The sequence below is a fragment of the Drosophila busckii genome, chromosome 4 (genome assembly GCF_011750605.1).
Source record: "Drosophila busckii strain San Diego stock center, stock number 13000-0081.31 chromosome 4, ASM1175060v1, whole genome shotgun sequence".
Classification (NCBI taxonomy): domain Eukaryota; kingdom Metazoa; phylum Arthropoda; class Insecta; order Diptera; family Drosophilidae; genus Drosophila; species Drosophila busckii.
The window spans coordinates 929026-956958 of record NC_046609.1 but is presented as its reverse complement, the minus strand read 5'-3'; the positions used below and the strand labels follow the sequence as shown (position 1 = coordinate 956958).

Genomic DNA, 27933 nt, shown 5'->3' with positions numbered 1-27933 from the left:
CATTCTTACAGATACATACATATGTATGTATGTGCGTATTTCGGCGCTAGTGTTAATGAACAAAACTGCAGAGTTAAATAGGGGCGATTGCGTCAAGACTGATGACCAGAGTTGTCAAGTATCTATACGCTACCAATTATATCTACACACAGATACACATACACACTGAAGCAGGTATACCCTCAAACATTTATATTATACATACTACAAAAAAAATTTTCCAAAGACTATTAAAATAATGCAAGGACTACTATGTTGCAGCCCATTCTAGCATCTCTTGCTCCCTAAAAAACATATTGAATTATAACACTTTCTGCTTTATGTACATGCCTACATGAGTATTTCGTATTTGATTTCATGCACATAGATATATATATGTATGTATGCGATGATTATTTGCACGTACATATACATACATATATACAACAAATTTTATAACCAGCACTTTAGAATATTTTATGATATATTGCGCTCAAGCCTTATAAAAATCTTAATCTTAATAAATTTAATTATATTTGAAATGTGCTGCACAAATAAAACAATTACTTTTTCAGAAAAAATTAAACCAACGCACACAGCACACGTTCAATGAATCGAACTCGGACGGCAATGGCTGCTAGTCCAATGTTGCCACCCAGTCAAATTTTCGTTAAGCTTTTTATGGCTGACCTTAAAAAATTGATTTATGAATGCATCACAATCACTGCATGACTCGCTATTAACACAAATATTCATTATATTATAAAAAAGTTTTCTAATTTCACTATGTTTGATCAAATATTTCTTACATAAAATACAGTGCGACAACTCTACGTATTAACCACAGTCTAGCTATCGCCGTTTAACAAATGTGCGTGAGGAGACCAAATATATCCACAAGCGTCTGACTATATGTGTCCATTTATTTTCTCTCGCCCGTTGCGGTTATGTTAAGGCCAACAACCATTTATTGATTCATATGATACTTTCACATTCGTGTTATTATCATAAATGTAAATATATAAATATATATACAACACATATGTATGTTAAATTTTACTGCTTTAACGCACAATTTCTGAAAGGCCGCTGTCATTCACTCGATTTCCGCAAAACTGTGTGACCGTATATAACATACTCAAAAATACCAATACAAATGGCCTATCAGCTATCGAAAATGCTTTATCAGTTATCAGCTTTATTGGTGGCGCAATGTTCTTAAGCAAATAAGAGGCTTAAGATGATGGAATCTTTGATTACAGAAAGGTTTTTAATTATTGTTTCTTTATTGAGTCTTGTCGATAATTTGTGTGAACAATAGAAAATTTTAAAGCTACAAATTAATTATATAGAATTTTCATGTGTAAATAATACTTTAAGAAGCTTAATATTTCAAGACAAATAAATGAAAATCTATACTAAGTCTTAAATGTGCAAACACAAAACAGTCAAACAAAGAATACATTTTTCTTTGATTTGTGAAATATCTTCGCTCTGCTTAAAAAATTACGCTATTAAAATTATTATTTGTATTGCTCTACCAACATATTCTTGAATGTAGAGTGGATCGATGTCGCTGTTTTCGTACATTTTAATGCTGCTTGCAGAGCGTATTTTTATCATGTGTATTTTTTTGTATGTGCCTTTAATCATATTAATTTCCGAAATAATGCCTCATAATAAACCCGCATTATAAGAGATCTTATAAAATTATTATGAATCTGTAATTATGCATGTATGTAATGTTTTATAAACTAATATGTATGTATCTACACCTGTGTACATCAACGTTCTCTGTATTTATGTTTTAAAATATAAAACAGTTCAGCCTCATAAAAAATATATACATACTTATGTGTGTATAGTTTTTTTTTTTTCATTCATAACAAAGTTATGGACAGGTAGGGCTTTATCTGCAAATAAGACAAACCTAATCTTAAGAAACGTATGTATGTACACTGGTTGGCACAATTATTTCGACGAAAATTTTTTGCAGCGTTCTCCTCCTTCGTATATTTGTATTTCTTCAAGTAAAATTTTCAAATTATTTATGGTCGTTAGCTCTATCTGTAAGCTGCATAAAGTCAGATATGTATGATACTAATCCAAAGAAAATTCATAATGTATATTAGTGCGGTGGCACAAGTATTATGACAAAATGATGTTTTAATTCTCTCAACGTAAATAGTAATTTTCTCAAAGTGGACTATTTTTTTTACATAAAATTCTAGAGTCTTCAATAATTTCAAAAACTGTATGCCTACAGAGTTATAAAAATGGAATATACTATGAAAACCCGTTCATTTTGCATTCAATAATATTTTTAAAATATTAACTGACATTTAAAAATTATTTTTTAGCACATGAATCAAAGATGTTATTGCCCCCTGCACTCTCCCTTTTACAGAATTATACCGTGTTCAAAAGATAATGTCGGATGAAGCTGTGTAAGCAATTTTTTGGTGTAATTCCCATACAAAATGTACTGCATTCACATCTTACAACTTGTCTTAAGGAAAATTCTTTACTGTTTGATGATATCGTAAATCTGTAAAAAGGATAATGGGGCTTTATGCCAAATGCAAAAAATATATATTTTTTTTAATAGCGGACAATATTTTAAAAATATTATTGAATGTAAAATGAACGGTATTTCAAAGTAAATTGGATTTTTTATAAGTCTATAAGTATCCAATATACAATATTGAAATTGACACGAAATTTTTAAAGAGACTTAGCATTGTATATAAAAAATATTCAACTTTGTGGAAATTACTATTTACGTTGAAAAAATTTGTCAAAATACTTGTGCTACCGTACTAATCTACATTATGAATTTTCTTTCAGTTTCTTTTAGTCTCATACTTTATGCATATACTATTGAATGCTTACAGAAAGAGCTAACTACCATATATAATTTGGAAATTTTACTTAAAGAAATAAAAAGATAAGAAGATCGCTGCAAAAAATGTTCGTCAAAATAATTGTGCCAACCAGTGTGTGTTGTTGAGACGGCGTCAAGTAGCGAAGATAGCATTATAGAAATACCACTAACCAGCTATCCCATTTCTGTTTCGAATATTAATATAAAATTAAACCATATTTTGTTAGTGAAAGTCCACTATGTTTGTCTGTTACAATCGCTACATGTTATACGTATGTATCATATGTGTAATACCGCAAAAAAACCGAGCTTTTTTTAAATAAATATATCGCGAGCTGATATTGTACATGTTTATGTGTGTGTGTGTGTGCTTTCTAGTACATATTATGTTTAATATATTCATGTAAATTGTGTAAAAGATGTATATAAACAGGTCTCGTCCCTTGATTTTGCTGTACTATTGATTATCACTTATAACTACAGATAATCTACCAAATCTTTCTTATTTATAATGTGAGTATCTTTTATCTGGCTCATTTTATATTTATCTTACATTTATTGTTTGGATGTATGGTTGTGTGCTACATATAAATATATATCAAATGAACACAAACAATGCATATCACACCCTTTAAATTATAGCTATATTATTATGGGTTATTCGAGCTTTCTTGAATAAATGTGTTTTTCACTTACACATGCTATATATCAGATAAAAGGAGCTTCTCATTTTTTGGCTTACTTTTTAACAAAACTCGACAAAATTTAAACGTGTGTCTTCTGGTAAAGAGTGTGACGCGAAATGTGTATGTGTACCATCGAAAACATTTACTCTTTAGATTATTGTGTCCAATTGCCGAGCTTGATGTAAAATCTTTTTTTGATGTCCAACCAAAGTTATTCCCATATCAGAAAGTTGTTGTGCTGTTAGCCTTGAGATCTAAAAATAATATTACATACATAAATTTTAGTGTAAAGATTCTTTGAAGATATAACCATACCTGCTGGGCACTCACTAAATTAGCCTCTTTGAAGTGTTGACTATATCTAGACATTTTTATATTATCTAACCATAAGTCAGTACTAATAAATAAGTTATGACCTCTTTGTGTGTCCAGAATATGTGTGTTGTCATTTTCTGGCGAATTCCTTGTGGTCAATAATGATTGTGGTTGCCTTGCTAAATTATCCAAGGTGGAGACAATGCTTCCAAATGTTGGTCTATGTGTTCTCTGTTTCTGCCAGCAATCTAACATTAACTGATATAAGGCTTCTGGGCAGTCCATAGGCGCAGGTAAGCGATAACCTTTTTCAATGCTCTTTATCACGTCCTAATTGAAATTAATGATTGAAAGAAAAAAGCAATAACCAAACTGACGAGTGTCATACCTGATTTGACCAATTCCAATATGGACGTTCTCCATATGACATAACCTCCCATAAAACTACACCATATGACCAAACGTCTGATGCCGACGTGAATTTACGGAAAGCAATAGCTTCTGGTGCTGTCCATCGTACTGGGATTTTGCCACCCTGCATAAGATTTAAATAATTGAAAAAAATGTTTATAGGATCAAATAATTATTTACCCGAGTAGTATACGCATCACTCGCGTTCTCTATTTCTCTCGACAGGCCAAAGTCGGCGATTTTGCATATTAATTGGGAATTGACGAGTACATTACGGGCTGCTAAGTCGCGGTGAACGTAGTTCATATCGCTAAGATAGGACATACCACTAGCAATGCCACGAAGCATCACAATGAGTTGCAGAGTCTGAAATTTTCCGTCATTGACTCGTAAAAAGGTATCCAGACTGCCATTCTCCATATATTCCGTTATTATCATGACTGGATTGGAACGTGTAACCACGCCTTGAAGGTATATAACGTTTGGATGATCAAACTGCCCCATTATAGATGCCTCAGTCAAAAAATCACAACGCGCCTTTTCCGAAGAACCTTATTAAATATATAAGAATTTTTATATACTTCAATATTTACATTTATTTAATTGATTTTTCAGTTGATATTGATAAAATTAATCAGATATTAAAGAAAGAAACCGAAGTATTCTGTATCTGATGTATCTGTAAATAAATTTTAAATGCATACCTGGTTTTAAAGTCTTAATTGCAACATCAATGTCTTGCACAAAATTTGGGGGTATTTTAAGACGGCCGCGGCAAACATCACCAAATTCACCGCCACCTAAAATGTAAATATATTGTAATTTTAACAATTGTTATTTAATTTTGAAATCTAACATACCAATTATGGCTTCGATTGTTATATAATTTGCGTCAATTTCACGGGCGAATTCTCTTATTGCCTGGTTGGGATCTTCATAGGTGTGAGGATCCACATAACTACGGCTGTTGCCGAACAGTGGAGTTGTCACTGAAAGTCATAATGAATGCATATATTAATATGTTGACAATAATAAAAGGTTATAGTTAAATAATTTGATAAAATCTGCAGAAGGTCAATCCCATGAAATTTACACATAAATAAGACCCGCACACCAAAACACAGAATACAAAAATAATAAATTATGAACTGATTATGTATGTACCATTCGAATGCACAGTCTTGACAATTGGAGTTGTATCCATCGCATTTACTAAAAATAAAGATAAAAAGATACAACACAAATTTAACAATAGTACTCAATAATTTGGAACGATATTTGTCTGAAGGTCTCATGAAAATAGTAATAAAATAACGTGCAAAGCTTTTCTTATTATAACAATAAATAAAGAGATAAACAATATAAATGTTTTTCGTAGATGTAAAATATGATATTATAATCTTCCCAATCCGCCTACAATAAACACTTTAGCTATTTTATATACATAAGTATTCATAAGAGAATAAATATTCGAAACACTTACTATATGTCACAACGAGTCCTTAATAAGATAGACAGATTTTGAATTGTAAAATTAAATAAACATATTAAGAATGTTGACAAATAGTTTTATGATGCTTGCTAATTATTAAGATACATTAGGTTAAGTTGTTAGGTTTAATAAAAATATAATAAGTCTTACATCCTATTTGAACTAAAAGTAATTTGTGATATTTATGTCTCGAAGGTTTAAACATTATCGAAGTAAGAAAGTAAAATATAAAATAAATGTTACCTTCATTGCTGGCGTAGTCCGTTGGTAGCGGTAAATGGTTAGTAGCCTTTTTGTCTAACTCATCTTGATGCCTGGAACGCATTACGTAAACAGTCCCAACAATAACAATCACGAGTAGAGTTACGCCCGTTACGATAGCTCCAGCAATAAAACGGATTTGTATTGAATCTTCATACACTTAATAATATAATTAATAAACATTAAAATAAATATTAACATTTAAATGAAAAAAAATATCTGCAAAAGACTTGGAAAACTATCATTGGCTCTATTGATATTATGATTTTTAGATTGGATTAGATTTTTTTTTGTACCTATGTAAAACATTAGATTTTTAATGACAAAAATTTAAGGAACATACCCTTTTTTTTGGCTCAACACTTTTGATTAAGATCGACATGTTATTCAATTACTTAAAAATAATAATTCCAATTGAAAAAAAATCCGAAATTTAGGAATCATTCCAAAATTGGATAGTGTACAAGAAGAATGGCTTTGATATAATGAATATTTTTTAGGTTCATTATAAGTTGGTGATTTTTTAATTTAAAAAATATATGAGTGCGTATTGTATTTGTATTGTATTTCCTAGTCAAAGTATAAAGAAAATTGACTGCGGTTGACTAAATATATATGGTGCTACCTATTAGTGTCGCAAACATCAATCTGTTAAACCATCGATAGGATCCCAACTTTTACTTATAGTTCTTACCTGATTCAACAGACTGTTGTGTTTGGCCATATACTATGTTGCTGAAAGATCCAAAGCCATTTAAAGTCTTGCAACGTACTTGAAAGCCGTATTCGGTGCTTTCTGTCAGACCCTCAATATGTAACTTCGTCTCCTTTGTGTTTAGTGATGTTTTATTTATCGAATCCAATTCGGTCTTGGGAAACCAACGCACTTCATACAAATCTATTGGTGCGTCATTTTGTAGAGGTTTATCCCAGACTATATCAGCCTCCTTACCGGTTATAGCCACGACACGCAAATTGAATACGGTTGAGAGCATAACTGACTCTGTTGTGAAAACGATTTCAGCATGGTCTGTCTTAATTTCATTTAAATCTAATTGCTGGCTATTTGTCAAACTTGGTAAGTAGCTTGACGAATTGCTAAATTGGCTGTCATTGGTAAGGTATATTGAATCGTTGGCATACTGCCAACCATCTACAAAGTATGTAATGCCGTTGGTTGCATGAATCTCCACTGAGTATGTGGTTACAGGATCAAGATTTGTAAGAGTGACTTTAGTTTCATTGAACGTGTCGGTCGATGGATTAAACATAACATTGGCACTGCACATGCTACATCGTATTTTATAAACAGTATCACTGCGATACTTTTCTAATCCATTCGCCGTTGGTGTATCATCCTTAATCGGAGCATTCCACGATATTATAGCACTGGTTTGATCAACAAATAATAGAGTCACATTTATGGGTGCACCAGGTGATCTGTAGCAAGGCATATGTCTTCCATCCCGAGGATGCCTATAAAATCCTTGCTTACATTTGCATAGCGGAGAGCCTGTTTTTGAGCTATTTGAGTTTGGTGGGCAGGGTATACACTTTCGAACTTCACTTGATCTGAACGTACCAATAGGACATTCTGAAATATATAAATATATCATTTTTTAAATAGCGATAAATATTTTAAAGATATTTTTTAATGTTGTGTTTCTTTTGTGGTATGTCTTATGTTACGCGTATGATTTACCTCATTTACCTAAACCTGACCACAATGACGACATTTTGATAGGTTTAACCTTAAATATTCTCTAATTAATTAAAATATAGTTAAGCTTGCCCAAAAGTATCGAGTCAGTTTTTCGAAAAAGGAGAGCTTTCCTATTTCCCAAAATTGACTTGAATTTAATTGAAAAGGTGAACACATGGAAAAATACAACAGCAAAGCGAACAACAGCGAAGTATAAAAAAATATATATATGCAATACATACCGTCACATATTTTGGAGTTATCGTTTGGTTCGAAGCCGACTTTACAGCGGCAGCCTCCACTAAGAATGGTCCACTTTCCGTCGCCTTTGCACAAGTAGGTGGGTGGCTCATATGGTTCTGCATTCTCGACACAAGTTCCGTTTTGCTTTTCAATAATTGTTATCTCTCTGCCAGTAGGTGTTTCATTGAAATGGGCAAAATTCTCGGTAACAGCTGGACAAGTTATATAGTATACTTTAACGGCTAACACACTAATGCATGCACCCTGATCACGGAAGGCAAAGTATACGCCTTTCTTATTTACAGCAATACTCTTTACTTCAGTGTTTATATCCACATCGGAGTTCTGATTGAAGCGTCCCTCGCCTGCCGCTATTCTAGCAATCAGTTTGTAACTGTCTGTTTGCCATGGAGGTGGCTCTCGAGTTGCAGCATCAAATTCATAGAACAATAAACTAAATGTCTCCTTACACGAAAGGGCATTGCCTAAAGCAAGAATTGCAATATATGTAAAAAAAATGATCTAGTTAGAAGAAACCTTGTTAAAATTACCTGGGAAAAGCGAGCAATCGCGAATTGTAAACTGGATCTCAATATATAGACGGTTGGCTGGGCCACGGTCGATAAACGGTGACCAAAGCCAGTTGTTGACGTTGTGATAAGCAACATCGCATACAACGTAGCTTCGCCAATTTATTCCTTTTACAAAGTCTGTAAATGATTCCTCTACCCACTGTAAGAAGAATTTTGTTGGATTTGAATTATTGAATACATATTATGTATTTCTAAAGTACAGTATAAATATATACATATGCATGATATACATTATTTTCCACTATTTTTTTTTATAGAGTTTTCTATTTATTTTATATTATTGTTAAATTTTGATCAAAATAAACTACCTTATCCCATTACATGCCAACTAACTGATATGAAAATTGTTTGAAAAATAGAGCTTGGAGGTTTTCAGCAGCAACATAAACTTCAACCAGAATCTTTTCTATTATCGCAAAATTATATTTATATGCTTATAAAACAAATTTTTTGGGTATATTCAAATAAGCATATGATTGATTTAGACTGTATTTAGTTTTACTATAGGTTCTTAAAGTTATAAACAAATATTTTGGAACTGTTTGTAAGTATGTACATACACCAGGTGTCTGTGCTTGAGGCCCATATGGATACCTTGTCCATTCCAGTGTTGCTTCTCTGGTTGTGTCCAGTAAAACGACTAAACAAATTAAAGAACAAATTACAGGTTAATGTTAATATGCCCAAATTGCAAATGCAATAGTTAGTTACCTTGATCTGCGTTTATTATATTTAGATTACAAACTATGACGACTATCCAAACCCACTCAAACAATAAGAATTTTATGTGTTGTTTGGACTCACTGCAACTGACTTTAGTAATAATCTGCATCGAAATTTTCATTGTGGTAGTCAACAATATTTAATATTCCGGATTCCCTTTAGTAAAATTGTTTATTTTCCTGAAAGACGTGTTGGCGGTATCATTACCATAGTGTATCAATGCGTTCATTGATTCATCCACGTATGCATACTTAAAATGTACTAATTTTTAAATTTATTATTGGCATACAGTCAATTATTCTTTTTCTCACTATTTTATTTTTAATTTATTTACTATATGTCATTTTTGGCGCCCAACTTTATTATTGCCTGAAATAAGAAATTTAATGTTTTATCATATATTTAACCGATTTTTTTTAAAAGTATTTACTACGTGAAACAATCACTTTCGAATATAAAATATACATACATATGTATGTATTTGCGTCCCTACATGCATATGCTTCTACATCCATACATACATATGTATACAATGTATTTTCATAAAGATGGGGGTTAGACTTACCAAATGTATTTAAATAAATGAATACTAGAGGTTTTTTTCTTTAAGTTCCATACACTTACCATTTTTCATTTAATGCATTTTTAAGAAGTATTGCTTGTTAACACGGCGTTTAAAATTTGTAAGTCTACACAGAATTTTATTCTATGTGTGTACATATGTATCTGTATATTAACATTTCCTTTTCGACGAGTCACAAAGCCACAGAAAGGTAATTAACTTTACACAGTAATGAGACAGTAAAATCCCACTCGCTTGAGTAATCAGCATTAGTGTTAAGTCTTTTAACTTCGCTATTTTATTTTGATTTTTTTGTCAGATATATGGTTATAGGTATACATTGCTCTTTCAGGTAAAAGTACCAGTGCTGCCACCTTTTATTAGTATTCTCAGTGTTTTACATCGCATGTTACTTGGACATGTAGCAAGCGTGTTACTGTAATATTGAAAACTATCGATAAGTACTTGAGTTTATACTATATAATAGTTATGTATATTAATAAATTTTTTCCACTGTATGAAACACATATTCGACAACTTGTTTATGTACTTTAATAGTTTTAACTAGTTCGGAAGAAAGTTTTCGAAAGGATGTCAACTGAAATAGAATTGCATTTAGTGCGTTTATATACATTATATATATATTTCGTTTTCAAGGCTTCCAATATTTTATATATTTAGCAAAAAATTTAACAAAATAATACTAAAAAGTTCCATTAATATTTAAAAATTTGTTTTGTACAATGAAGTTTGAAAATAACGTCCTTTCACTATCAATATCGTGTATCGATATATGAATGTGATTAGTTAAACACACATAACTAGTTATTAGGTGTTTAAATTAATATTTTTAACATTTTTTTTTCTTTCACACCAGCCATTATATTTCTGTATACCACATGAATATTTTGTTCAAATAATATAACAATAAGATTGTGACTATCGAATACGTAGAACAGTTTCCAAAGATCATTTCTATCGAAAATAAATGTAATGTTTATACGTTAGTCATGCATCCGTGTTTTGGCGTCTCTTAAAAGCCCATTATCGATATAATCATAAAATATTGATGTTCTAATTGTATTTAAAAATTACTATTCAACCATGGTATTTTGGTGTCGGTTTTCAGTTCTTAGCTTAACTTTGCTGTGCAAGGGTGAAGTGTGACCAAATATATTTTTCTGTAAATTATAGGGAAACCTCTGCTCAGGATTAAGCTTGAAAAATCAATACAATTTATCAATGTGAAATTAAACTTTAGTGCGCTCATTAACTAAATATTTAAAGGTAACTACAGCAACGAAGCACATTAAATGTAAAGTACCTTAATACATACTGCATAGTGTTACATTGTTTTATCTTCATATGCTTGTTATAAAGATACACGGAGACTTAATATTATGACTTGAAATTATGATTATCGTTTAGATAATTTTCTTAAGCTGCAACTGTGACTTTGACTTTCATACAAATCTATGAAATGGCGCCCAAGACTAAAAATATATGTTTTAAAGTTAAATGGCAAAAAAAATCTGTTAATATTCTATATGTATATAAATACATACGTACATACATACAATAATATGTATGTACAGCTGTGAAGAAATTCACAAAAATTGACTGCGTGTATAATCTTTACTACAAATTTTTGACATTAATACACTAGTCTTAAAATTGAATTTTACTCGCACAATGTGTCTTAGTTTGGTTTTTAAATAATTCGGAGATATTCGAAATGATTTAAATAAAAATCTTATCAGTTGTTACTAACCTTTAGCTTTGTATATATGTACATACATACATACGTATGTACATGTTTAAGGGCAACGGTCTGAATAAATACAAAACCAAAGCATTTACATACATTAATCTTACATTTACACCCAGTACTGACATACATACATATCACAAACGTCTGTACACGTGTACATATATATGAAAATAGATTACTATTATTTTATTTTAATTTACTATTGATAAGCAATCTGTATGACATTTGACATATGTATGTATGTACATACTTCTAAGCAATCTGCTTATACATTTGTATGTATATAAACATATCTATTAAATTCTGAATTGTTTATGTACTTTTCTGTTTACAAAATCTACTTATGTGTATATACATATGTACCGTGTGTATATACACACATATCGATGTATACATATTTATATACATACATGCATGTGCACATATTTTTCACTGTTTATATTAACCCAGTCTAAAAAATTTCTATCTGTTAAACAAATATGTTAGATCATCTACTAGACGATGATTTGTGTTTTGCTTTAATGCGAGAATCATTCTAGGAAACTAATATAATATTAGAGTCCTAATTCTTAAAATAATGCCACTATTTGGCAAAAAGGACTCTGGCAAAAAAGCCAAATCAAAGGATGCAAAGGAGTTGAACAAGCAGGTGTCAATTGAGGAAAAATACAATCTTCATGGACTCCTTGGAACGTAAGCAACTCTATACAATATTCCAATTTAACTGAATACTACATATTGATTCTTATTTTCTTTTTAGAGGTGCATTTTCAGAGGTTCGTTTGGCTGAAAGTAAAGAAACACCTGGAGAACATTTTGCTGTTAAAATAATTGATAAAAAAGCTCTCAAAGGAAAGGAGGAATCCTTGGAGAATGAAATAAGAGTTCTGAGAAGGTATGTACACATATATGTCCAATTAATTTAATTTTGGGCATGTCTGAGATAAACCATGTATAGACAACCATTTTTAATACGTTAAAGGGGTCCTTTAAAAAATAATTTATTTTTTAATTGTTTTTGATTTTCCATATACATGTTAATGTAAATGTTTAAAAAATTTGTCAACAGAGAGCAGTAAATAATATGTAAAAATATATATATGGTATATAACGGTATAAGCAAGAACATTTTCGAGACCTTAAGAGAGCTACAGACACAACACTTCATAGTATGTAGAATCGTTGCTTCATAGGAAATAAGTTTGCCAAATAAATTAATTTTAATGAGCACTCATGTAGGAATACAATGCTGAATTTTCTTTTAGCAGATTTATTTAGGATTTATATAAAATGTGTTTTTAAATTATTTATACTAGACTTCTTTCAAATTCAACATAAGCTTTGCATTCATGCCGAAAGTTTCATCTCGAGTACATACATATGTATATGTACTTACATACATACATACACTAGTGGACATAAATATTTTGACGAAAGTAAAGTTGAAGGTAATCACCAATTAAGCATTTTGTTATTGACATTTTGGTATCAATTTAAAGGTCTTCAAAATCTCTTTTTAATGATACAAAATTTGTCTTAACCCATTAAGTACCCAATTAAAAAATTTTATCTTTTGTACATTGTAAATACAGGTTTTTGAAATTTTTTTTCTTAGACATTTAAAAAAAAATATTGGGATGCAAAAAGTTGCCCCTATCTATATTTAATTAGTGACTACGGAAATAAGTTTTTTCAAAAATCGTTATTGCTTATATTTCTTATAATTTTTTGAAAATTATTATTTTGTATGAGAAGTGACTAATTTTTCCTTCTTCTCATACAAATAATAAATTTTAAAAAAATAAGCAATAAGATTTTTTGAAAAAACTTTTTTGTAGTCACTATTAATATAGATAGGGTCTAGAAAAAATTTCAAAAACCTGTATTTTACAAAAGATACAATTTTATAATAGGTACCTACTTAATGGGTTAGGACAAATGTTGTATCATTAAAAAGGGATTTTCATTGATACCAATATATCAATAACAAATGTTCAATTGGCGAGTACCTTCAACTTTAGTTTTGTGAAAATACTTTTGACTACCCTTGTATGTACATATGTATGTATAAATGTATAAATGTCTTTAAGTTTTATTAAGATACATCAGATATTCATACTACATTCTTATTAAACTTATTTGATCTGCACATTGGATTTTATTTGCCGCCCTAAGTCTAAGTAGTAGATACATAAGTAAACATTTACCTATCTATTATTTTTTGTTTCTTAATTTCATTTTAAAACTTTCTTTGATTTATTTGCTTTTTATGTAGGTTCAGTGCAAATAATTTTGATGTCAACAGTTCGAATGGAACGCGGTGAGTTATGATTGTGACCCCCGAGCTCGAGTCCAATGATAAATTTCCTTTCACTGAATTCGAATAAAAATATAAATGACATAAAAAATATGTATTTTTCCATTTTATTTGCCCTTTACTGGGTTGAATTACGAAGGTCATTATATATTATGATATTATTTCAGAATCAAAGCACAGAAACATATATTGTGAAATATAACGGAATGGTTTATAGGTTTTACAAAAAGTTCTAAATTAAAAGCTTAAAAAAGTTACAGATGGATGAGCCTATGGTTTTCAGTTTTAATTGTGTTCTATGGCTTCGGCTTCCCGATATGATATTAAAATAGTTTGAATGATTTATTATTAGTTTAGTATATCCTATATATTTACTTACATGAAAAATATTAGGATTTATATTGAGGTTTAAATAATTTATTACTGAACACTTATTAGGACTTTTAAATTATAAATCTCATAAATTATGGGCTGTTTATTTATTTTTATTTTATTTCAATGTGCTTGCACTGGCGATAGTACATTTTATGATTTATTTTTTGCCAAACTGTCAACACTGATGGAAATGTCTTCGCCTCCCTATTTAGCTTGCTCTTTTTCTTGCTGTACGCCTATGTACATAGTCCTCACAGTCCTCATTGAGCTTTCAATATTTTTATATGGAATCACACACTTAAGAATGCAAGGCTTTAATCAAATTTATGTTATTTTATAATACAAGTGCGGCGTCCTCAATAGTGTTTAAAACAAAATTATGAACAGTGATGCTGTGTATACAGTAGTTTATGTATACGTGTGTATGACTTGCTTACCCAAATTGCACCTGAAGCGATTGCATTTTACTTGACGACATTGAACTATTCTATTTGCAGGCTTACACATCCAAATATTGTGCAACTTCTCGAAACATATGAGGATAAAGCGAAAGTATATCTGGTTATGGAATTGTACGTAACATACTTTCTCTTATTACAGTCGCTCTAGACGTTTATATTATCTGAAATATAGAGTTACCGGCGGTGAACTGTTTGACCGAATCGTTGAAAAAGGATCTTATACCGAGAAGGATGCGTCACATTTAATAAGGCAAATTTTAGAGGCTGTGGATTACATGCATGAACAAGGAGTTGTACACAGGGATCTAAAAGTAAACAGTGAACTAAAAAATATTTTTATATTTGTTTATCTTAAATCATTTGATTACAGCCCGAAAATCTACTATATTATAGTACAGACGATGATAGTAAAATAATGATAAGTGATTTTGGGTTGTCTAAAATGGAAGATTCTGGAATTATGGCAACAGCTTGCGGAACTCCTGGATATGTAGCTCCAGAAGTATTGGCTCAAAAGCCCTATGGTAAAGCTGTTGACGTTTGGAGCATAGGTGTTATATCATATATACTTCTCTGTGGCTATCCTCCTTTCTATGATGAGAACGACGCAAATCTTTTTGCACAAATTTTAAAAGGTAAGATTAACTTTAATGGAACTTGCTTAAAAGACACACAATATACATATGTATGAACAGTTGTGAAATTAATAATAGCGCCACTTTATTTGGTTTATCCTTTATCCGTTTAGACACATACATAACAAATTTCAAAAAAGTTGTTGACAAAATTCATATTTTTTCTATTTTTTTTTTATACACTTTGACTTTTTTGTAAAAAATTGAAAAAGGTTATTATGAAGTTGTGCAAATGTATGTAACAGGGAGAAGGAGGCGTGCCCACAAAGTATATATATTCTTGATCAGCAAGACAAACTGAGTCGATGTAGCCATGTCCGTCTGTCCGTCTGAATGTTTTTTTGCAACTGTTTCTCAGCAACTATAAGAGCTAGAGCAACCAAATTTGGTATATACATAGGTGCTCCCCCCTCCCCCGCAAATCGAAAGAAACACGATATTAAACAAGAAAAAAATTTAAAAATCTGAAAAAATCATAAAAACGCTTGGTAATGGTTTTGACCGATGCCGAAAATTTTAGAAAGCTGTGACGCATTAGCTATTTCGTGTGTATGTGAGTGCATGCGTGTGTTTGCTGCGATGTTCTAGTCAAAGTGTATATAAAAGTTGGTTGCGCCCAACTTTAATTTGTCCACTTGTTTTATTTCAACTCATTTTTTTTAGAGCCGCTCTAGATCTTATAGTCGCTGAGGTTTTGTTGCTCAACATGGACTCGGTTTGTCTCGCTACCCTACCTAACAAAAATGTCAAAGCATTACAAGAAATCAGCAGTTGGAAATTATAAACATGAACTAAAAAAATTTTAACTGCCAAAATATAGATCAATCAATCTGTATTTTTATTATTTATGTACGCTGACTTTGTTAGTAATAAAGGTTACACAGCTTCATGGCATCGACCAGTCAAGTCCCGTCATCGTTTTCCGGTGAATAATATCCGTCCAAAAATGGCCCATTGTGTTTTCTTGAACAATAAAATCTGCATTTTTGAATTATTGACATAGAACTAGACAATTTTAATATTGCCTGCGGGGCCTTTGACTTAATTTTTTGTCAAACCCTGGTCACAAAGGTTTTAAGATGCACATGAGAGGTGCTCATTTTCCTACAATCTATAAGATCGAAAGAAGAATAGGTCTTATTAAAAGGTAAAACAATGTTATGCTACAACTCTGTTTTGATAAACGAAAATAAAAAGTGTAATGATATTATTTATTTTGTAACTGTACAATAAGCAATTAATTGCTTGGTCCCTTGATATTCAATTAGACTACGAATCAGTAATGGATGTTCATTTAACAGGTGAATTCGAATTTGATTCGCCATATTGGGATGAAATCAGTGACTCGGCGAAGCAGTTTATTAAAAATTTAATGTGCGTAACTGTAGAGAAGCGTTTTACATGCAAACAAGCATTAGCGCACCCATGGTGAGTTAATCAATATTTGTTACTGCCTGTTCCAATCATACGATACGATGTTTTTATGCTAGGATTTCTGGAAATGAGGCGAGCAGTAAGAACATTCACGGAACAGTTTCTGAGCAACTTAAGAAAAATTTTGCAAAATCACGTTGGAAGGTGAGTTTTATTATTTGTCTATTACAATTTTTATATATTGTCGGAATTCTTATAGCAAGCATATTATGCAGCGACGGTTATTCGGCAAATGCAGCGTATGGCACTTAGTAGCAATAATTCGGCAACAGGTTACGGAACAACGTCAGCGAACACACAAACTGGTAATGGTAACACTCCCGGGTCTAGCGAGACAATGGATGTTTCAAAGGAACCCACAGCAGCTCACTCCGAAACAGCACATAAGCTCACTTCTTTAAACGACACATCCGAGCCGACAGAACCTGGGACGAGCTCAATTAACGACACCCATAATCATCAATGATTCTCTTAAAATCGTAGCTTCAGTGGTCAAGCGAACTAAATGGTTGCTTTAAAATATATTCCCTTAAGCTACACTAGTACCAATTCTCCCGCTTAAATCAAATACCTAGTCTCCACAATTTGTACCAATGGAAACATTGAATAATTTCATATTGTCATTGATTTAACTAACTCCATTTTGGATATACAACTGCAACGCAACGTACAAAAATATATGCATGCAAAAAATATATACTTACATTTGTATTTTTAACATCTTAATAACTATATAAATCGTACAAATTATAATTTGTAAAGTAAACAATATTTTTTGAGACTAATTTTTTTATTTTTAGTTTAATGCAGGGAGAAACAGTTATCAATAAAATTATTATACATATAAATTATTGATGGGGAAATCTGCTAAAATAATTTTGTATACACCAAATGACTTGTACTTATTTCAAGGATGCAAACACAAAATTTTACTACAGCAATAAATGTTATTTATGAGTTTTATTTTATCATTAAAGTTTTTAAATATCAATTCTCAATTTTTTCCTTTTTAGCGTCCACAGAAAAAACGACAAAAATGACAAAAAATATTATGTAATTTTATTTTTATATCAAATCAGACAAGGCATGTTTGAAAAAAATTTGTTTTGTATTATTTATGTAATCAATGATTTTCATTGTGTACCGAAATAAAATAAAAGTGTATAGTACCGAAATAAAAAAAATAAGACAAAATTGAGTAAAAGTCGATCGTTATCAAATTTAGCTAATATTAATTTTAATCGATATTTGGCTAGGCTCTTGTATGTTGGAGCATCAAATGACTTTATAACATTTTGAACAGCCTGCCTCTTAAATGTTTTGTTATAAATACTTACTAAGCAAATACTCAATACTGTATAACAAGAGAAACTTTTCATGATTCAATATTCAAATTAAAATATAAAAGTATGCATTAACTCAAGCTTCCAATTAGTTTTTAGGGTTATTTCTTAAATTAATTAAATACCTATGGGAAAACAAATAATTCCATGATGATGCGAATACAGAAGAAAAACTTAATGTGGTGGATAAAGATTTGTCTTATTTTGACAAATTCAAAGAAAATAGAAAAACGACATTTTACTTATCTTGTTTTTATAAATCATTCTATGCTACAAAACAGGTTTATTCTCCTAAGACACCTTAAGTGTGCTCTTTCTACACAAACGATATTATTAATTAATAACACTATGCTTCGTTATTAAATTTAAATTGTGCGTTATTCGTTGCGAAAATTACATAAACCCATATAGTCAAAATAAAAATAGTTTATAATATGATATATAAGAAATCAGTTTTGGAAACACCAAAATCGTGACTAATTTATTCAAAATGTCTAAATACTTGATTTTTAATGTTTTTTTGTGAGGAATAACGTACTGTTTAAATTTAAGGTGTATTGTTTTCCCAACTCCGTGAAAATCTCCTCTGTGTTGTTAAGAAACTCAGAAAAAATGTCAAAGTCCTGGATAATAAATAAAATTTGTAATCCGTCGCTGTCTAAAACAGTCTACCAATTATGTGAACAAATAATATCATGATTTTCTGAGTCAGCAAACGTTCAAATCTTGGTTACTACCATTCATTAATGAAAATGCTTTTGAATGTTTCTTAATCTTGTAAAAGTCGTGTGCTATGTTGGTTCTTAGTATGTCTGCTGTGTTCAAAACTATATTAGACATAAAATTTTAATTACATTTCTCATGCATGCATATTTTGAGACAAAATATTGTTGACAGATCGATAGTACCATTGATGTACACAAGTAGGAAAAAGTAAAAACTAAAGTTGAAGGTACTCACCGATTGAACATTTGTTTTGACATATTGGTATCAATGGAAAGGTCTTCAAAATCCCTTTTTAATGATACAATATTGCAAATAGTTGCCCCTAAATATATTAATAGTGACTACAAAAAAGCTTTTTAAAAATCTTATTGCTTATATTTTTAATGAATTTTTGCAAATTACTATTTTGTATGAAGTGACTAATTTTTCCGTTTCATACAAAACTTTTCTGAAGTCATTCCATTAAAAAATCGTAAAAATATTAGTAAAATGATTATTGAACATTTTTTTTTTTCATTTACTATTAATATAGTTAGGTGCAACTTTTTGCATCCCAATATTTTTTTAAATCTAGAAAAAAATTTTGAAAACCTGTATTTTACAAAAGATACAATTTTTTAATGGGTACTTAATGGGTTAAGACAATTTTGTAATCATTAAAGGGATTTTGAAGACCTTTCAATTGATACCAATATGTCAATAACAAATGTTCAATTGTTGAGTACCTTCAACTTTAGTTTTGTCAAATTACTGTATATATATATTTTATATATTATTTATGTATATTTATTTTATATATTATTTATGTATATTTATTAAAAAGCATTACAAATATAGATTTAGTATAGATTTTGGTCAGAAAGCAGTTAGAAAAAAATAAAATTGCTTCTTAAATACCCGTTGAATTTTTTTTTGTGATGTGAATAAGTTAAATGAATTGATTATAACAAATTTGCAACGTCTGGCGAATCCAACAAAACTCATCAATCTGCAAGTGTAGTGGCAAATATAAAAATTTTAAAATAAACGTCCTTTGCGTAATATAAGTACCCAAGTACCAAGCGTTAGGTCTCTAGCCCTTATACTAGTTGCTAAAATCAAGACACTCATACAAACGGATAAATATATCAAATCAGCTCATCTGCCTGATCAGCAACCAGCGCACAAATCTTTTGTACATTTGTTTCAACTTTGTCTATTGACAAAATCAAGAATTTTCAAAATTGGGTGACATGCGAAGATTTTGAAGGTTAATAACAAATGGCTAGTCTTAAAGATTTTGCTTAATTAATTAAACTGCAATTCATTGAAAACAATCAATTAGAAAACTTTGATTTTTATTTATTAATTTTTATAAATATTTAATAAATTTATACTAAAAGTACTTTACCGCTATTTGGTTGTTATATCTACACTATGAACTATATTTCAACTGTGGGTGTTCAAAGAAATTTCCGCCTCTAAAAATTAAACTTATTCTTGATCAGCAGGGAAAATTGACTCGACTAAGCCAGTTTGTCCTGTTTATATGTATGAATAAAAAGATATCTGAAACTACAAGTATAAGGACACATAATTTGGTATGCATATTGATAATAATATAAGCACAATGAAATAACAGAAAACATTTCCAAAATTATAATTTTGGATATGTGAACATCAACTGATCAAGAATATACTTATTGGGTTGCAGATTACTCCTTCTCCTTGTTCGTTTTTTGTAATAATGGTAAAAGTAGATCTGGAAGATACATTTTTTTTCAGAGTAGAGCGTGAAATCGTCGATGCTAAAACGGTTCTGCAAGGTGGCACTGTAGAAACAACCTGCCGTGACATATTAACTGTTAAGTTGATATTGGCGTATGTGAGTGCGTTTATGCTAGCTGCGGCTCCCTAGTCAAAGTGCTTTAAAATGCTTTTCCTAATTTTAGCATCGCTTATTTTATATATAGCTTTAACTGTTTATTAGTTAGGATGCTAATTTTTACAAAACGATACACGTATTATATTTGCTGGCCCACTATTTCTAATTAAATAACGTTAACATATGATTATCTCTTTTTGTTTCGTCTGCGCTTTTTTTCCAATCCTTGTGTTTTCTTTTTAGACACGCACACACGACAGAACCAGTCTTCGTTGTCACTTGGTGCAACCACAATTCCAACACAGATCCTTTAAATTATTATGTTACCAAAAAGCATGTACAATTTGCAGGTTAAATCACTCACCAATGGTACCAAGCATCGCAACCGTCACAACCAATCATTGCTGATCCGTCGTCCACTTTTCCACACGCTGGACAAATCCATATTCTGTATCCTTCGGCATCTACATAAGAAGATGGTCGATCTAGTTCCGTCGGCGAACTATCAGATATGGGTGGCCTAAGGCAGGAACTGCTCGTTGACGGTATTAATGATGGCGAGACAAGCTGAGAATTAGTTGCAACTTGGAGCAATTGCTGTGGCAACAAAACAGAACTGGCTGAGAGTGTAGAGGAGGCTGTAGTAGACGCTGTTGAACCTAACATCCAACCAGTCGCAGTAGATCCAAGTGTATGCTTAAGCATTACCTGATTGGAGCTACCGACTGATAATGAGTTCGGCGAACGTACAGTGACAGGTACAGATGTAGATACTGTAGTTGCTTGTAATTCACCTAAATTATAAGAAATAAATACATAGGTCGCGGTTAATAATACACAGCACAGACATTATAGACGATATTATTGATGTTTTTTTTTTTTTTGAAATGCTATGTTTGAAAAACTGCCGCCTGGTAGTTAATTTTTAAATATTTTGTATTGATTGATATTAAGATGTTGGATTTTGTCAGTAAAATCGAATGGTTATCAAGCTAATCCTAAGTTTTCAATTGTAAATAAAAAAAACCGCGATCATTTCAACTTCTAAAAATATTCTTTTACAAAACCTTGATAGTCGAAAAAGCTATATATATGCAGATTATTAAAATAAGAGAGAGTTTATACATTGTTTTGGTTTTGGTGGTCCAGTAACTAGTGGTGAGAATCTCGCCAATTCTGGCGAATTTTCTCTGTTGCCTCGTCGAATTAATCCTGGCACGTGTCCTGTTATTGTTGTTGATAAATCATGTTCAGTGATGAGTGATGAAGATGCAGGCGTAGACGTCATAGAAGATGTCGCAGGAGGAGTAGGAGTCGATTTTCCAGAAAGTTTGAGTGTAAGTTTTGGCACTTGAGTAGTTGATGTATGTTCGATCAAAGGTGCAACACTGGTTGTCGCCTGTTGTATAGGTTCCGCGGAAGAATTTTCAGTAGTACCCAGGTTTACATTCGATTCGAGACCAGCACTAGGATTTATGTTCAAATTCGGATGCAATCCAATGTTTGTTGTGAACTGCAAATGAAGATCACAAATCATTATAAAAAAAAGTTCTGTAAGAAATTAGAAATCATTTAGGCACCTGCTTTTCCTTTTTTTTATCCTTTTTAAGTTTCTTTTCCTGTGCTTTAGATTTATTTATTTTGAGCAGGTGCTTTTCATCTAGTTTATCCTTATATTTGGATTTATCCTTTTTATCCTTCTTTTTTTTTATCTTGTTCCCTTTAGGTTTTTTAAGCTTCTTGTGCATCTTTTTCATTTTCAATTCACCTAAATTCATGTTATTAGTAGGAATTATTGTGATATCATCATAACTTGTTGTTCCAATAATGCTGGACGAAAATGACGAATCATCAAGTGTTTTAGTATTGGGGGATGGTAAGTCAATGGAGCCAGATGTTGCACCCGCGGTAAGACTACTAGCTGGTACAGTCTGTAATGAATACGCCAATCCGCTATCCACTCGGGAAAGTGGAATAAGATCCGCACCACCTGCTAAGCTAAATTTGTCGTTTCCCAAAAAGTTCACATTAAATGTGTGTGAAGGTGTTGATGCTGAGGTCATGGCTGTTCCGATATTATTATTATCTGATTTACCAAACGCTTTTATTGTCTTTTTCATCTTCTTCAAATAATTTGAATCTGTCATGACCGACTGTTGACTTAAGCTTGGGCTGGTATTGCTATTTGGTGGTACTCCTTGCTGATGTGTACTAGTCTCAATGTATTGAGCCTGAGAATGACTTAGGCTTTGCTTAAGACTAGTAACGCAGGGCATATTTCCAAAATTCTGGTTTCTAGTCATTGTTTCATCACTTGAATCGTCTGAAACTTCAATTGGGTCACCAAGACTTCCACTACCAATAGCTGATGCTTTATTTCTAGATGAATCAATGTATAATTTACCTCTATTCTCGGGAATAAGATTCGATGCGATTGAAAAATCGCTATTTTCTTTTGTAATATTTTTAGAAAAATCTTTGGCTGTCTCATTTTTTTCACTTGGTATTTTCATTGAATCGGGTACTAGCGGGGCGACATTGCAGTAATTCCGATCCGACATTGATAGAGTTAACTGTTCTTCTAATTTTTTATCTTCTGATAACATAAAAAAAATATAAATTGAACCCATAATGAATGTTTGAGTTTAAATTATATAAGTAATTTATATTTACCAAGTTTATCCGCGCTCGCTGGCAATGGCAGGGGGTTGAGAGAAGATTGAATTTCCGCCGCAGGTGGAAAGGCCATGAAGGTATGTGGCACAATTGTAGATGTTAGACTTGATGGGAATATTCCTGGTCCAGATGGAATGAGTCCTGGTCTAGGGGGAAAGTGAAGTAGTGGTAGCATTGGCAACATAGTTGACTGATTAGTCGGGTACATTTTTGCGGAACTAGACACGTTGTTGTCCAAAGGTGGATTAGCGCCAATTGGTGAGTTTTTAGAATCACGTGATTTTCGTATTTTTTCAGGTGATATTTGTAAGTTTCTTGTCACAACTAAAGTTTCTGGAGTTGCTGATTTCGATTGCACAACATCATCTGAATTTATCAGCGAGGATTTTTCATTGAAATCTTTTGGGTTTGATGAGAACCGCTGAACAGGCTCTTTCCAGATGCTACCACCGCTGTGCTTGAGCTTAGTTCTTTTTTTATCTTTTTTTTCTTTGGCTTTCATTCCAATTTCACCATCGTTGTCGCCAAATTGAAAATTATTAATTATTTTGAGTTCATCCATGTTAGTCAAATTAAGCGGTTCCATGGATATTACATTTTTGGTAAAACTCAGATTAACATTCGTTTGTGCAATCGTTAATTGAGTTGTATTCAGCTTACTGGATTTAATTTTCTTCAATGATGACGGTGATGTGTTTATAATAGAAGATGACGCATTAGCAACTAATGCATGTTTTGGTTGATTTTTTCCTCCTGGCTTTCGCCCACGCTTTTTCGGTTTGTTTTCCTCGGTTATTAATTGATTACCTGAAGCTAATAGGGCAGCTGAAAACGTTTGATGATTTTCGTAAGGCATTGTGTCCACGGTAACCATGCCTAAATTAGTCCTGGGTAAAGAAATATTTGAACTTTCCTCCGTGACACTTGAAAATGGTGTTGGAGTGATTGTAGTTCCAGATGGTAGATTAATTAGCGAAGAAACATGACCCACCTGGTCACATCCAAACAATACATTTGCAGATAGATTTAATGCTGAAGTTGGAATGGGGGATTGCTCTTTTGGAGTCTTTTGTTTTGAAATTTTCTTAAAAATGTTTAATTTGATGCGATCTGGTTCGCTTGCCAGTTTTATTTCATCTGAACGTAGGTCATCAGTACCATCTTTTTCATCAATCATTGCTAATGGAACCAATTCTGATGAGAGCGCAATAAGTAAACTTCCAGTGCTCTCTGCTGATCGAAGAGTGTTTATGTTACATATTTTAGCACCAGTTACATTTTCTACTTGAACGGGCAGAGATTGTGACAACGACTCATTTTTATGAACTGGAAACGAGGAAATTGAGCTAAGTTCCAATGAATTATTGTCTGCTACGAGTTTTATTGTCGGCTCCATTTTAGGTTGTTGTTTTTTGTTCTTTAAATGTCTTTGTCGTTGCTTTGCTTGTTTCTTAATCATTTTTTCAAGTTGAAGTCGCTCAGTGGATCCCTCCGGTAGGGAAATTAATAAATCACGATTCACATGCTTAAGCGACTTTTTAAGTCCTTCCGTCTGATTCTTTGAAAGCTTTTGATACATTTTCAAGGCTTTTCTTTGAGCTTTTTCCTGTGTCTTTGCACTTGGATCGGATTGATCGTTAACACGTTTACCAAGAAAATGTTTCTTTTTGTTTTTTTTCGAACCTTTGTTCGACAATATCTCCATAGATACAGCTGTTACGCTGTTATCAATGTTGACATTGCATATTTTTTCATTACGCGATACTGATTCGTAGAGCCCTGGTGAACGTGGCTCCGACTTCATGGACCCTACCCTTTTCGATGTAATAAGATCACTGTGAAAAGTGCCATTGATTGGCTGGGATTCAAGTTGAGGGGAACAAACCGGGGCGTTTAGTCCTTTAAATTTGTCTGGAACAAAGTGGATTTGTAATTATTTTTTTCTCGATACATGACTTGTCAAAACAACTCACCAATAATATCAGGTACAAATGCATCAGGAAGCTTCCCCTCAATTGCGGGTGAAATAAAACCACCAGTTGTCATAACAACGCTACTAATTTCACGTACTATGTGGCCTTCCATACTCATATCTCCTGATGTCATGGGCAATTCAGTATGATTGTTCCATTTTGGCAGAGATGCTATGGTTCCAGTTTTGATCTCGTTGTCAGTATCTAACATGGCCTCTCCTCTTAAATTTGTCAACAAAGAGTGTTCAGTTTGATTTGAACATTTTGATGAAGTGAGCAGATTGGTTTCTGTTGGATACATTGGTGGCAGATACTCAAATATATGAACAGGACGGCTCAAAGTCTCGACACTTCCAGGTTTGAGAAAGTTCATACTTGAATTTTTTCTGACCACTGGGTAAGATGGTATTTCTCGAACAAATGCGACTGGTTCCACATTGCTGATATAATTTAAAACATCATGAATATTTATTTTAAGATTTTGTAAGCTGAGTTGTGTATCCTTAAGAGTGGGCTCAACTCGATTAGCTAATGCAAATATAAAAGAAAAATACATAAAATACAAACATTCATAGGTGTAGCTTTTAAGTATCACTATAATTGCGAATGACAAGCTTTTAACAAACCATGTTCAACTTGACTGTGTAGATCACGTGCAAGCTCTTCAATAAAACGCTTTAAAATGTCTTGTAATAATTCCAGCGGAGCACTTTGCGTGCTACTGTATCCAATTGTTTGAGAAATTTGTGCTGCAACCACGCGTAACAACTCTAACGAATACTTTTCCGTCATTTCACTTGTATTTGAACTAATTAAAAATAAATACACACTAATTAGTTAGCTCAAAAACTAATCTATACTAAATACATACAACTGAATAAGTTTTTACGATTTATATTTATAAATTAGTATAGAAGACGAGGCCAAGTGTTGTAAAACAATTAACGTGTGTGCAAAAACATCGATAGAGCATGTAAAACTATCGATTGTATAAGTGAAAACAGTCGATAGTTGGAAACACTGATAGTGAGCGAGAACGATAGTGTTCGATAAAATATTTTTGAACAAAAAGCTAGTTTCAGCCCATCGATGAAGAATGTTAGAAATTTTGTTTTTAACATAAAGCTTAAGCACAATCTCTCTATCAGAGAACGGCAATTGTGGCACTTTTTAAGCACAATGGTGGCACACACAAGAATCAAGTGCGAGACCATACGCGCACAATGACAACTCGGGAACACGGACACAACAAAAAATTGCTTGTGCGGCGCACAATCAGCGCACAAAACACCCAGAGAGATCCGAGAAAAGGTCCGTTGTGTTTTTACGCACAACGAAGCAAGCGCAAAGGAAATGTGCGCGAAACCGATCGGCTGGCATATTAGCATAAGCGAGAAACAATATCGATTGCTATCTCGCTCTGTCTGCATTGGCAGCGACGGCGACGCGACTATTTTGACATTTTTCTTGTATTTTGCTTCGGGAAAGAATTGCCTGCGCACAAAATGCTGCTGAAATCATTTTTATACGCACAAGTAATTGCATTGTGGTCTGATTCACAATTTCGCTTGTGTGTGGCAGTACTACCCATGGTGTACGCGTTGTGTTTTTAGTGGTGCGTGCACTCATGCCGTTCTCTGGTTTTTACCCACAACGAAGCAAGCGCAAAGGAAATGTGCGCGAGGTCGATCGGCTGGCATATAAGCAGCATAAGCGAGAAACAATATCGCTTGCTGTCTCGCTCTGTCTGCATTGGCAGCGAAGCCGACGCGACAGCAGGTAGCGAAACAGAAGCACGCAGAAATGTTTTGACCCTTTTCTTGAGTTTTGCTTCGGGTAAGAGGTCTCTATGTTCGTGGTGCTATATAAAAACAATATATATCAATGTACACTCATGCCGTTCTCTGGTACCCACCTTGCGTGGTTAAGCCAAAAAGGCTCGAAAATGAATGTGAAGAAACACAAAAAAAAGGTCATGCAATTTTTTGCTTGCCTAATGTCCGCATCTATTTCGCTACCTGCTGTTGCGTCGGCGCGGCTGCCAGTGCAGACAGAGCGAGACAGCAAGCGAGATTTTTCTCTCGCTTATTCTTATATGCCTGCGGATCGTATTTTGTGAGCGCGCACATTTTCTTTTGCCCTTATTTTTCGGCACTTTGCAAGTACCCAGGCTTGTCTTGTGTATATGAGTAAAGGCTTATGCCTCTGTTTTGCTTGCGCGCGTATTTACCCACACCCATGATTTGTGAATGCCACCATGGTGTCAAAAAAGTGCCACCCCTGCCGTTCTCTGCTCAGTACCCGTTTGAGGCATTGCTATAATTCATTATTGTTCTTATTTGTTGTTAGCGCTGAAATTAAGTCAATACCAAAAGTAAGAACGCAGAATTTACGTGAGCACAACGACAAACGCTTTTTATTGAGTATTCAGCCTCAGTGCTGCTTAGCGCGACCAATCTACTAGTCGTAACTTTTCTTTTTATCATCAACGCCAGTTGAAAAGGCTG

At 32.5% G+C, this 27933-nt stretch overlaps 3 protein-coding genes across 8 annotated transcripts; 1 reads left to right on the top strand and 2 right to left on the bottom strand.

The window, feature by feature from the left end:
* Positions 1–2751: 2751 nt before the first annotated feature.
* LOC108607413 (ephrin type-B receptor 1-B) lies at positions 2752–9580 on the bottom strand. Of its 3 annotated transcripts, none has more exons than XM_017998204.1 (13): positions 9278–9580; positions 9127–9206; positions 8525–8705; positions 7973–8458; positions 6723–7622; positions 6011–6187; positions 5759–5776; positions 5136–5264; positions 4980–5075; positions 4456–4826; positions 4253–4399; positions 3865–4194; positions 2752–3803 (listed from the first exon to the last, which is right to left on the bottom strand). In XM_017998204.1, exons 1-13 carry the CDS (start codon positions 9408–9410, stop codon positions 3699–3701), a joined length of 3153 nt encoding a protein of 1050 aa, XP_017853693.1. In that variant the 5' UTR covers positions 9411–9580; the 3' UTR covers positions 2752–3698. The 3 variants fall into 3 exon arrangements, with proteins under 3 accessions (XP_017853693.1, XP_017853692.1, XP_017853694.1); XM_017998203.1 differs by lacking the exon at positions 5759–5776 and adding an exon at positions 5440–5487; XM_017998205.1 differs by lacking the exon at positions 5759–5776.
* Positions 9581–10987: 1407 nt separating this feature from the next.
* On the top strand, positions 10988–17571 carry LOC108607422 (calcium/calmodulin-dependent protein kinase type 1). Of its 4 annotated transcripts, XM_017998224.2 has the most exons (10): positions 10999–11138; positions 12162–12315; positions 12383–12517; positions 13898–13942; positions 14812–14886; positions 14948–15086; positions 15146–15410; positions 16712–16838; positions 16901–16988; positions 17044–17569. In XM_017998224.2, the coding sequence occupies exons 2-10, from the start codon at positions 12200–12202 to the stop codon at positions 17308–17310; spliced, it is 1257 nt and encodes a 418-aa protein (XP_017853713.1). In that variant the 5' UTR covers positions 10999–11138; positions 12162–12199; the 3' UTR covers positions 17311–17569. The 4 variants fall into 4 exon arrangements, with proteins under 4 accessions (XP_017853716.1, XP_017853714.1, XP_017853713.1 ...); XM_017998225.2 differs by lacking the exon at positions 14812–14886 and having other exon boundaries at positions 10997–11138; positions 14915–15086; positions 17044–17571; XM_017998226.2 differs by lacking the exon at positions 13898–13942 and having other exon boundaries at positions 17044–17570.
* A 2737-nt stretch (positions 17572–20308) lies between these two features.
* On the bottom strand, positions 20309–26343 carry LOC108607402. The gene is made up of 8 exons (XM_017998182.1): positions 26298–26343; positions 26053–26234; positions 25427–25954; positions 23451–25364; positions 22358–23373; positions 21903–22290; positions 21142–21571; positions 20309–21085 (listed from the first exon to the last, which is right to left on the bottom strand). The coding sequence occupies exons 2-8, from the start codon at positions 26216–26218 to the stop codon at positions 20965–20967; spliced, it is 4563 nt and encodes a 1520-aa protein (XP_017853671.1). The 5' UTR covers positions 26219–26234; positions 26298–26343; the 3' UTR covers positions 20309–20964.
* Between the last annotated feature and the right edge of the window lie 1590 nt (positions 26344–27933).